This window comes from Lytechinus pictus, chromosome 2, assembly GCF_037042905.1.
Source record: "Lytechinus pictus isolate F3 Inbred chromosome 2, Lp3.0, whole genome shotgun sequence".
NCBI lineage: Eukaryota > Metazoa > Echinodermata > Echinoidea > Temnopleuroida > Toxopneustidae > Lytechinus > Lytechinus pictus.
The window spans coordinates 35904812-35917851 of NC_087246.1; the positions used below are offsets into that span (position 1 = coordinate 35904812).

Here is a 13040-nt window from a genome sequence, read left to right on the forward strand (position 1 = left end):
ATTTAGGTAGGAAATGTTTGGCTTTCAAGATAGCGAGATTGGATTATGACATAATATGACAGTGTAAGAATAGAACAAAAGGACATTTTACATAATTTGTTTGTGATAGGTAAAACTGTCATTGCGAATTTCGTTACTAATTATATGCGTAATTAATATCTGTAGCAATTAAGATTAAGTTGACAGTTTGAAAGGCCAACATTAAGAGAAAATACAAAACGAGTGAACGACCAATAAATACCTTTCTTTGTGTTGAAATCCAAAGAAATTTTACGTAATTTGTTTGTGAAAGGTAAAACTGTCATACTGTATTTTGTTTTCCATTTATATGCATAATTCATTTATATTATTTAAATGAGGTTGGCAGTTTCAAAGGTAAAAAATTAAAAATAAACTAATAAAACGAGTGAACAACCAACTAATTCGCTTGTGTTTAGAGCCAAGGACCCACTCTCTCTCCCCTCTGTCTCTCTCCGTCTCTCTCTCTCTCTCTCTCTCTCTCACACACACACACACGCGCGCGCGCGCGCGCGCGAGCCACTCAATCTTTCTCTCTCTCTCAATTTTGATTGACATGGTCTATTGTCTTGTTTCATTTACCTTTTAAAGTTATGATTGATATTAGCCGACAGTTTAACTATTGGCTATGCTATAGGAGTTGTATAGGACCTAATTCTTTCCATCATTTTTTTCTTTAACAGCTTAGTGCTTTGTATGTTTAATATTGAGGAATATTAGAATTAGATATACAAATAGTCCACGTAAATATATTAATATGTATTTAAAAAGTCTTATTTGTTAGTGTCTATTAAAATTCACCCATTACATAGGTTGATCACTTTTATGATTTTTCAATAAAATCGTGTTCTTTCTTTAATACATAAAACTTAACCAGTGGGTATACTCGAGATTAGAGCTAGATTTTGTGCATAATCCAATCAAAAGTGACATCTAGCACCATCAGTGGTGTAATGAGGGGCGCGTGCCCACCCCCCCCCCCCCCAAAAAAAAAAAAAAAAAAAAAAAGAAGATAGAATATAAAAAAAAGTATAGAAAAAATCAGCAAGCCCCCCAAAATATGAAATAAAGTAAAATAAAATAAAAGCAGGGGAAAAGGGAGAGAAAGACCGGAAAAGAAAGAGAATTGTGGTTGGGGAAACGGATATATAAGGTTTTTTCAGAATTTGATGATCATGAGACACAATTAGCTTGGGGCCTATGTGTTCACTCCTCCCGGAGCACGCATTGCGTGTTAAATTTGATACATATTCCCCTTCCAAAGTTCCAACATGTCCAAGGGGATTTGATGGCGCTTAAAACATTCCATTTTCAAATCAATATCAAATATTAATCCTCGCGCTTTGAACTCTCGTTATTCTATTCAGTGACATACGCATCTTTTTCATGATTTCCAAGCGCTTAACAATATTCCTTTTTTGGGACTGAATAAAAAAGCTCGCGCTTCATGCCTGCCTTTGTTTTTATAAAGATTAATTCCAAAAGACAGTCCTTTCAAAATGCAAAAAAAAATCAGCTTACTCTTCGCGCTCGAATAATTTTTTTAATGAATTCTTAGAAACAGTCCTTAAAATGTGTCCCTTTCCAATCCTGTATAATTGTATCATTAATATCAAATAAAGTTTTATTCATAACACTATGCATTAATATTCATTTATCATACTGGGGCACTGCTTTATAAGGAGGAACATACATATAAAAAGTAAAAGGAAAAAAAAAAGACTTCGATATAAGAAATAAAAGAATAAGGTCATCTGAAAAGTGGCTCTGACACACCATCCGTTAAATCACCATTGATTCTAAAATTAAAAAAATGAACGACATAAGACCTCTTTGTATATACCCATTTCTTCGCAATGATTCATACTAGACTAGAACACCAGTTAATTCGCTGTAATTTCAAATAAAAACATTGAAACAAGAGATCTGTCGCCAAATGACTCTCATTGTTTCGTTTACTTTCAAAGGTAAAGGAAACAAGATAATTAATAGACCGTGTCATTCACATTTAGGTGAGACTGAGGGAGAGAGAGAGAGTCCTTGGATTTCAACACAAACGTAGTAATTGGTCGTTCACTCGTTTTGTTTGTTTATTCTTTTAATTTTGACCTTTCAAACTGTCAACTTCATCTTATTGGTATAGATATTAATTACGCATATAATTAGTAACGAAATTCGTAATGACAGTTTTACCTATCACAAATGAATTACGTAAAAGTTTCTTTTGTTCTATTCTTAAACTGTCATAATCATGTCATATTTCAATCTCACAATCGTGAAAGCCAAACATTTCCAACCTAAATTTCGATTATTTTGAAATACTATAAAAGGGAGAAAATAGTGTCTTTAATCATTCACTCAACAGCATTCGAAATAAATTTTTACCGTTTTTCAAAACGTTCGACTTAGCAAAACTCCTGAAATGGCTCACTCAGTAAGTACACCATTATTTTTCGAACTATTCCTGCATGCAGAAACTGTTATTCAGTTTTTGCTTTAGCTTATTAAGAATATTAGGGATATGATGAAAAGAAAATGGAACGAATTTGAAAACATGGATATTTATTTCTTTCTGAAATTGTTTTCAGTGAAATAGAAATACAAATTGAAATCTGTATACCAGAGGTTGATCTAGGATCTCACAAGTCAGGGTAACTATAGCTATTTAAATTCAGTTTTCTTGTCTCCCGATCCACCAATGGTTTGTGCTATTAAATTCAATTTATCTTAATCATGTCACCATTTTCTGTTCGACATTATAAATGCAAGTATATCTATCATATTGGTAAAGGATTATCAGTTGTTGGTTCTTTTTTTTTCTTTCCATAATTTTCAATCTGTATTCGTTTTCATGATTCATGATTTTACTCATTTTTTGTATTCCCCCTTTTCCGGGTGCAATTGCATTCCCTTGTGTGATTTCTTTGTAAAAAAAAAAGAAACTGCTAAATTGAATGAATGAATGAATGAATGAATGAGCGAAATTGATCCGGCCACATCCTTAAATTTGTCTGCAAGAAAGATGGTCTCATCTAATTATTTAACTTCAATTGATACTATAATTTATGTAATCATTTAAACTGTGATTGTAGAGTATACAAAACGAATCAGATATTTTATTCATTTTCCCCCTCTATATACAGGTAAAAACACTCTGCGTCTGTCTGTGTCTCTTTGCATTTTTTGCAATGGATATCAAAGGTACAGAAACTTTCTATTTCTTATTTTTCATTGAAAATAAGAGAGATATAAGAGGTATTTGTCGAAATTTGCATAATGTTGTTCACTTGGGTATGTTTCTATCTATATGTGTTCCCTTAAAAATCGCTTATGTACATGATAAGTCTATTTGGGCTGATGGCTTCACGTTTAAACTCTTCACGTTCAGACTGAACGATTTTCCACATTACAAATCAAAATTTGCTCATCTGTACGTTTTGGTGCCATTATTTTATGTTTTATTATGATTATAATTCCTCACCGATCATTAAGAAAAACAATACAAGTTCGATGTTTGGCATATGTGTTACTGTTAAATTCAATGAAAACCCCATGATTTGATAATTCCTTGATTTCTAGCCCAAACTACCGATCGCACTGCACAGTTCGAAGCCCTATGTGACAGATACAGGCAGGTGGTTGACACGTGTGAAGAAGACCTAAGAGGACTTCTTACATCTACTGAACATGTATTATTTGATGAAGCTGAGAATGATATGGTGTGTTTGGTAGAGGAAGGAGAGCAGGAAAGCGCCGATGCCTGTGAAATCTTGGAAAAAATTTGCCTTGAAGTCGTCGACTGTTCCTCTACAGGTGAGTTTAATCGTCGAATCCGCTACAGTTTGGATCTCTTACACCAGTTGCATACGCAGGATTTTTGAAAAGGGGGAGGGTTCAAGCTGAATGAAATGTTGACACCCCCCCCCCCAAAAAAAAAGAAGGTTTAACCCCAAGTTTTAGGTCGTTTCATACAAAAAAATGACAAAAGAGGTCTTCATTTTTTACACTGTGACATCGTCCAAAAGCATTATATGTATGAAGATCCATCCACTAATAGTACTCTGTATGTCATTATTATCATTAATGTGACCTTTCATCAGAATTATCTTTTCTTTATCGTGACCAGCATTTTTGTTCTCTTTATACAATTTCTCGTCTTCTGTATAGTATCAAAGAAAACGTAATCTATTACAATCACACCGACAAACAATATCTTGTGTTTGTACGGGGATAAGGTTCTAATTTTCGTGTGTACGAGTGAAGGGAGAGTGAGAGGGAAAGCGAGAGAGAGAGGGAGAGAAGGAATTGGGGCGGGGGATCCTTCAGCTGCTTGTCCTCATTCTAGTCCGATTTCTTTATTTTGGTTTCTGTTCTCCTTTTCTTTAGGGCGGTCTTTTTTGTTTCTATCTCGGCGCTTCCCTCTTGAAAACTTTTAGATAATAATAATCTTATATCTGCCTTTTTTTATTGTAATGTTTCCTGATTTTATGCTTTTTCATCATACTAATCATTTGTAAATATTGTGATTGTTATGATTTATTTCAATAAAAACTTAAATATAAAAAAAAATCTTAAGGTAATAAATTTGAAAAATACAATGATGATCAGTATTAGTTCATTTGGTATAATTATTAACATCAGCCTCGTTATATAATCATTTTAATCATTTTTTTAATGATATCATTATCCTTATGGGTATTAATAGAAATTGTTTTTTTTTCTATGACTCACACTCTAAAAACTTTAACCAATATTGGGTAAAATGGGAACATACATGCTTGTTGGGTAAAAAGATATCAAATATTTGGTAAATTGTACGCAATGTTGCGTTGAAATTTACCCTTCAAACATGCATTATGCCCAATATTGGGGAAAAATTACCCAGCAAACATGCATGTTCCCATTCTACCAAGCAATATTGGGTAATTTTTTTTTCTCTCTGTTTTTAGAGTGTATCATATCTAATATCCTCTTCATCATTTTTACTTCAATGAATCAATATTTTTTATCGTTCATATAGAGAATGGATCGATATTTAAGATATGCATTCAGATTAATTTTACATGTAAGGAATTTCTTGAATGTATTTTGATTTTTATCATCAATCGTTTTTTTTTCATTACTTTCAGCTCGTTTTAGACGTTCTTCGTCTGTCTCTGCCGAATCGTCATCCGTTGAATCTAGTGAAACAGACTGAGGAGGTCATCGCAGGTCAAAGGTCGAAACTCAGAACACCCATTATCCCTGAGAACTGGAGCAAAGAGATCTCAAATCATTGAATTAATTGAAATATTTATATCAAACTCACCGAATAACCTTTCTGTACGATGTATCGGTAACATTACCAAAAGTAGGCGTTCAATCATGATTAAATTTTCCACTAAATATATTAATCAAAGTCTATCGATAATATTCGAAAAGACGTTCTGTATCATAATTACGCCATCATTTTATTAAGCTATTGGAGACATTGAAATCTATGTTCTATTTCAAATGCAATTGGTAGATGGGAAACGGCATATCCATTCATTCCAAAGTAATGTAAATTGAAATAAAATGAAACAGGTTACTAATTTTCACTATGTGAATACATGACGCTTTGCCTTTTTTTATAATGTGTATGGTGATCACCTTTAAGATGCTGTTTTATAATATATCTTTACTTGATGAATGTCATATTTAAATAAAATTCTAAGCAAATATTGAAGAATCTAATTTGATTTGATTTGATTTTATTTGGCAAGTCACCATAACATATATACAGTAGCATTAAAACAACAGGCTTGCACAGGATGACCCACGAAAGCTCGAAAGCTTATTTCCAGTGGGGTCCTCAATATACAGAATTAAGATAATAAAATGTTAAAATTATACTATTTACATATTAAAAATGAAGAAAAAAATCAGAATATTTACTATTACCAATAAATAAGATATATAGACAATAAATAAGATATATACAAGAATATAACGAAGAAGAAGAAGAAAAGAAGGAGAAGGAAGAGGAGGAACAGAAGAAGAGAGGGGACGAGGAGTAGAAGGAGACGGAAGAAACTGATAACGAAGGGAAATAAATAAGGAGAAGAACAACAGCATAAACGTGACGACAATAACAACAAGAAGAGGAGAATAGGAAGAAATAAAAGAAATAGAAAGAATAGAAGAAAGGACATATCGAAGCTTCAATCAAACTATGTAAAATACATAATAATACCTAGTAGAGAAGAGAAAAGAACTAGGTCAGTATTCAGGCTAAATCAACCGTACAACATATCATTTGCATCTTCTTTTTGACTCTCAAGTGAAAGATATTCTTTCAATTTCCTCTTAAAATGCAAAAAGTTTCCTATTTCCTTTATATCATTGGGAAGGGAATTCCAATGTTTTATAGCATTGTAATAAAATGAGTTACCAATACTACCTACCCTTTCTGGTAAGCAAAAATTGAAATGGCTGTTTCTTGTATTATAGTTATGTATTTCGGTAACTAGATTAAAGTTTGATCCAATGTAATGATTCGATCTATTGTGATAGATTTTATGCACGTGGTGCAAAATAAGCTGTTTTGATCTTTTGTTGACTTCAAGAAAACCTGCTCCAGAGAGTTCGGTGTAGCCAACATGGGTTCTGGGACCAGAACAGCTAATGAATCTAACCATTTTATTCTGTATAATTTTCAACTTCTTTTTATCGAGTTCGCTTATGCCACTAAACCAAGCAGGGTTGGCATAGTCAAATAAACTCTGAATAAGAGCAAAACAGAGAATACGCCTTGCTTTTTGATCCATACAACTTTGATACCTGTACAAAAATTTCAAACGGGCATTCGCCCTTTTTACGATTGATTCTACTAAAGATGAAAATGAAAGGGAGCTAGTCAACTCAATGCCTAAATACTTTACAGATTCTTTCCTATGAATTATCTTATTATTGTATGATACTTCAAATTCAAATGAAGTTTTATGATTACTTTTAGAACAAAACAGAATGCTTTCGGTTTTGCCTAAGTGTAACGATAATCTATTATCAGTCATCCAATCGACACATGTAGACAGCTGTTCGCTAAGTTTTTCCTCAACAAATTTTGGGTTGGCATTTGAACAAAGTAGTACGCTATCATCTGCATACAATAATAATTTACAGTCAGCTTTTAAACAAATAGACATGTCATTGATATAAGTTGAAAATAGGATTGGGCCTAAAATACTTCCCTGTGGAACTCCACACGTTATAGGCATAATTTTGGAACAAATATCGCGAATAGCCACTACTTGATGTCGATTCGACAAGTAGGATTTGAACCATGCTACAGTAGCCTGGTTAAAACCCATTATTTGTAATTTTTTCAATAAGATGCCGTGATTAACTGTATCAAATGCTTTTTGAAGATCTAGGAGTACCATCCCAACGAATTGTCCCTTAGACATATTTGTTCTCAGATAATCAGTCAAGTGAATAAGGCATGTCTCAGTCGAATAGTCATGTCGAAAACCTGACTGATATTCGTAAATCATATCATTTTCTTTAAAATATTTTTCGATCTGAACACATACCGCCTTTTCTAGAATTTTGGATACTATGCTTAAAACACTGATAGGTCTATAGTTTTCAACAGCAGTTTTATCTTTCTTCTTATGAATAGGAGTTACTTTTGCAATTTTCATATCCTCTGGGAAAGTGCTAGTAAAGATAGATAGATTTATTAAGAAATTTAATGGTTTGTACAAACTCTTTGCTCCTTCTTTTAGAAATTTAGCAGGTATCAAATCTAACCCAGTGCTTTTTGATACATTTAATTTACGCAACTCATTAAAAATGAATTGATCACTAACAGGTAATAATTCAAATTTATCTTGGCTTATACCCTTTTTTTCATAAAATTTACGAATGTTTTCACTGTCTGCACTGAAAATGTCTTTGCAAGATGGAAGTTTATCTACCAACGTAGCTGCGACATTTGTAAAATAGGAATTGAATTCATTGGAAATAGTTATCTTATCATGACATAATTCTCCGTCAATTGAAACGACTAATTCTTGGTCCTTTCCATTTTTCTTTTTTAATCCCAAACTTTTTAGATTCTGCCAAAGTCTTTTAGAATCATTTTTATTTTCTTCTATTTTATTTTGTAGGTATTCTAATTTGGCCTTTTTCACCTCTCTTTGAACCATATTTCTTAATTTCTTGTATCTTTTGGAAAGCGTGTCATAATCCTGATCGCTTAGATTTTTCTTCATTTTTTTATACGCCACATTTCTTTCTCGAATAAGAGAAATAATATCTTTAGTCATCCAGTTTTCTGATCTCTGTTTAATTCTAATCCGTTTTTGAGGCGCTATCATATTCAACGTTGAAATAAAAGTATTTTGAAAAACTGACCAAGCCTTATTTACGTCAGTGCATTGGGTTAAATCTGACCAATCAACGGCAGACAGTTTAAGATTGAAAGATTCTTCGCTATATTTTTTCAACGATCTGATATCAGTGGTTCTGTGAACACCTATAGCCAGCCTAATTTTCTTTCGTGTACAGAAAGTAAAAGAATGGTCACTTATACCAAGATCAATAACACCACTTTGACTTATTTTTTGTTCGTTATTACAAATCACATGGTCCAATAAAGAAGAACATGTGTGAGTGACACGGGTTGCATCTTTGATGAGTTGGCTAAATCCATGAAGACTCAATAAGTCAGTATATTTTTTAGCCAGTGGAGATTTCTGAAAAAGACAAACATTCATATCGCCTAAAAGTATAATTTCATCATCTTTCTTTAATATATCGAGAATATTTGACATCTTCTCAATAAATTGATTGCTTTTCGGAGGCCTATAAATGACGCCAGCAATAATTGGTTTTGATCTTGGTAGAAGCAAATTAATCCACAGTGATTCAGAATCACCTGTACTTAAAACATCTATGATATTGAATGCAATATCATTTCGGACATAAAAACATACACCACCCCCAGAGCCTGATAATCTATCATTGCGTATTACTTTGTATCCATCTATATTGATTTCTTCATCGTTCACCGAGTTATTTAGCCATGTTTCTGTGAAAGCAATGACTGCAAGATTCTTTCTCTTAAAAAGAATTCGAAGTTCTGAAATTTTTGGTAGAATAGATCTAACATTTAGATGTACAAAGTGAAGGCCTTTTACAGCAAATATGTTTTCAAAATCTTGATAAAGTAAACTTGAATCCTTCGAGTTTTTTTGTTGTAAATTTGGCTCTGGAATGTTTTCGGGTACCCGAATTTCTTTCTCACAGTTTACAATAGTACTATTGTAGTCGTCAAATAAAGATTCACAGAAAGATGGTAAAAAACAGGTTGAACAAAACCATTCCTCATCGGGGCTCAAATATAGATTTGAATATATTTCCAGGCTTATTTCTTGACAGTGAATATGATACCATCTTTTACAAGTGGAACAAAGAAGGCCGCACTGATTTGATTTTACTGGTTTTTCACAGTTTCCACATGGAAACTTAAATTTTGGGCCTGGGTTTGATTCAATATCACCAGACAATAATAAGAGAAGGAAAACAATGATTTTGGTCACTTCCGTATTTATTAATTCTATGGAAGGGATCCATTTGTTTTGAAAATAATAAAAGTACAATTTGGGATATATCATTCCCAAGTTTATTTTTTCATAACAAATCGTTTTGCAGGTAAAGTCGTGCATAAACACAGAACTCACCAGGTCAATTGATCTGTTATATAAATCAAAATTTCCCATTTCCATCTTTGCCATCATAGTATCATATTTTTCCATCAATCAAATAGGTATATATGGAGATACATGTACTTAACCATTAAGTAATGATCTCACTAACAGTAAATAGTCCTGCCACTCTCTTGTCGAAGTCCTCGATCTGGTTGTCTCACCATGCCTTCTGACATTTCCGTGTAAGTTGGTCGTAGGAGCAGCTACGTCAGCATAGGACCTTCCATCAAAGAAGTTTGGACGTCGATGCTTCTGGTTTGGTAAGACACGGCGGATGTTTGCTGCGAAGATACCCTGGCCAATTTTGTTAAGGTGGACCCCATCACGACCTAGGTGTTGCTCGCCGATGTTGTCATTGATGACGAACCCCCATGAGTTTCGCCTCGCAGAATCCCTCAAGGTGGAGTTGACGAAGTCGATCCTCCTCTCTTGGTACCGCGACTCCCATCGTCTATGGATGATGCCAGATAGGATGACCTTCAGCCCCTTTCTGGAAGCAATATTTCCTACGTCCACGATCTTGTTGTGTAGATAGTTGGGACCATCCTTGATGTTGTTTGTACCGACATGCACAATAACGGTACCTCCTCGAACGATGTCGGCACACTCGTTAGATAAACATGTCAGAATGTCTTCGGACCTGGCACCGGGAACGGAACGACATCTCACTTTCATTTTGCTTGCCAGGCGACGACCATCAATGTTCTTCAACATCGAATCTCCTAAAAGTAGCACGTCGTGCTCCTTACGTCTCTGGCGTTGGTTGACCCCGACCCGTCTCCACTCACTGACGCAATCCGATGATTCTGCTCCATTCGCTTCGCCCTCCACCCCAAGAATCTCGAAACGATTGCTAGTTGGAATGTTGGATACAAATTCTCTTGAATTCACAGTTGGAAGTTGAATGTTTGATGATGATTGTAGGATGCTCGATTCTTCTTCGACTGATGTTGCCTGTTGTACAAATGCATCGTCCATGTGAAGACTGCTATGACAGTCTTCCACAACGATGGTGGAGGTTGAGGCGTCACGGACGTCTTTCTGTGCTTCCAGTCGCTTGAGTCTGTTGTCGATGTTTTTGACAATGTCCAAGATTTCGAGTAGGATAGGCCTAACCGATCGATCATCACAAGTAACATTCTCTCGCTTATTAGTAACCGACTCCTCTCTTCCATTTCCATTAATATTTAGCCCGAGTCGTTCTCTTAGGTTTGATGATATTTTATTGGACTGTTGTGGAAAAGTGATTAAAAGGGAGAAAGTGAGAAAAAAAATCTACGTGAGGAAACTTAATGAGATGGTTTCTGAGACCACGGGGACTATAGGGGAGTTGTCCGGGAAGGGGTTCCATAATAGAGTAAGGTGCTCCAGTCGATATCCTATTGTTGTATACAATATTAGCACATTCAAAGAAAGGAAATGAATCCGAATTTCTTTAACCCCCCACCCCCCCCCCCCTGGGCTGCCAGGAGTAAAAAAAAAACAGAAGAAGAAAAAGAAGAAAAGTAATGACCTATATTTCGGAACCAACCCCTACTTACCATAATCAAATTGTCCCTTTTTCAGAATGGAATATCGACAAGTTTCATCTCGCGCTTCGGAAGAGAAATAGGAAGATATTCATCAGTTTCATATGATGACATAATGTTCTTAGAATGTCCCGGTATATGTCAAAACTCAAAGTAATAATTATGAAACATATATCAGCTCTCTTTTAACTGAGATCCAAATTCACCTCACAATTTTCCTACAAAGTGCTTGAAATACAGAGCCTAAATTGTCCCTTTTCAGATCAAAATATCAATTATTTAAGCTCTCGTTTCGCGCTCGCTTTATTGATTTTCATGATAAAAAAGTATTTAGAATGCCCAGATTCTAGATCGAAACACGCTCGCATGTTTCTTTGGATACGCAGCTTGTTCTCTATTTAAATCATTGTCCAGTTTCAGATCACAATATCAAAAATGTTCTGCCTGCGCTTTGCGCTCGCATTATTAATGTACGAAGATTTCCGATCACTCATCCTTTTCACGATTTACAAAGCATGAAAAGAGTATCCCATTTTTAGGTGTAAATCTCGAATTTTTCCTCTCGCGCTTCGCGCTCGCATCAATTGTTTAGTTTGATACACATCTCGTTTAGGATAAAAAAGATTGCCCAGAATGTTTGAATTTTAGGACAAAATACATGGGAAAAAAAATAGCTCGAACTTTGCACTCGCACTGAATAAATAAGGCTTTTGAGATTATTAATATATTTATGTTGATTTATAAGAATAAAGCTTAGAAGTGACGATTCAACGAAACAAACAAAAATCAACTTCGAGCGGCCGATCGGGGAAAATGTGGCTGAAAAAAATCCGCCCCCTATTGGCAAAGGCTGGATCTGCCCCTGGATTAATCCACTGATCTCTCCACTTAGTGGAGAGATCAGTGGATTAATCATATATCAAGTATCATCATAATAGAAAGAGTACATCCTGACGGATCGTAATGGTAACATTGATTGTCGTATATGCGCATTCTTTTCTCTGAATTTACTGTATGTATATTGTTGAATGAATCCATTCCTTTCAGATATTGTTAGAAACATTGATAGGAAGATAGATTTTTAAAAATCAAGTATGAAATACAATTTTCATGATTACATGAAATTACCTTTTAAAAAATGATTTATTCCCTCCGGATCCCTGCAAGCAAGTGCTAGGAGTCACGTGCCCCGTTTATTTGACCAACATTGAGACTTTATTTTTGTTAGTATTCTTATTATCCCGGTTTATGAAGTAGAATAAGTGGAGAACAGATAAAATAAATGAGAATTTAAATTGTAAAAAGTGTATACAAGGTCAATCACACCGAAAACCGATAAAATTCCTCAAAATTATTCTTTTTTAAGACATAAAAAAAAGCTCGCACTCGCATTGATCTAGTACTATACGTAATACCTAATCTTGGAAACCATAATACGTTTTAATGCATATCTTTTTTTTTTAAATATGTCAAAAGTCTATTACATAATTAAATTTTTTGCATTAAAATGTTAAGAATTTTGCTCGCTCCCATTTTTTCAAAAAAATGAATAATGCCTTTTACCTCACGTCTGGCCCACTGAAAATTTTAGACTCAATCAATAGGGCATTATATGCAATTGAAAAACTTCATGAAATTAACCAAAAGTGCGCACGAAATCTTCAATATTACTTTAGAAAATGCAAAAGTGCCCCAAATGGCAAGCTCGGTTGCTTAGCTCCTTTGCTTTTGAATTTCTTCGAAAAAATTTCCGCCGCCC

The 13040-nt window shown here is 34.3% G+C and overlaps 1 protein-coding gene across 1 annotated transcript; it reads left to right on the top strand.

Annotated features, from left to right (window-relative positions):
- The first annotated feature begins 3167 nt into the window (after positions 1 to 3167).
- LOC129272279 (uncharacterized) lies at positions 3168 to 5713 on the top strand. The gene is made up of 3 exons (XM_054909426.2): positions 3168 to 3219; positions 3598 to 3831; positions 5148 to 5713. The coding sequence occupies exons 1-3, from the start codon at positions 3207 to 3209 to the stop codon at positions 5213 to 5215; spliced, it is 315 nt and encodes a 104-aa protein (XP_054765401.2). The 5' UTR covers positions 3168 to 3206; the 3' UTR covers positions 5216 to 5713.
- The last annotated feature ends 7327 nt before the right edge of the window (positions 5714 to 13040 follow it).

Excerpts from the sequence above, each read along its gene's own strand:
- LOC129272279 (XM_054909426.2), top strand. Across the intron at positions 3,832-5,147 it reads CGTCGACTGTTCCTCTACAG|CTCGTTTTAGACGTTCTTCG; the intron begins GTGAGTTTAATC and ends CATTACTTTCAG.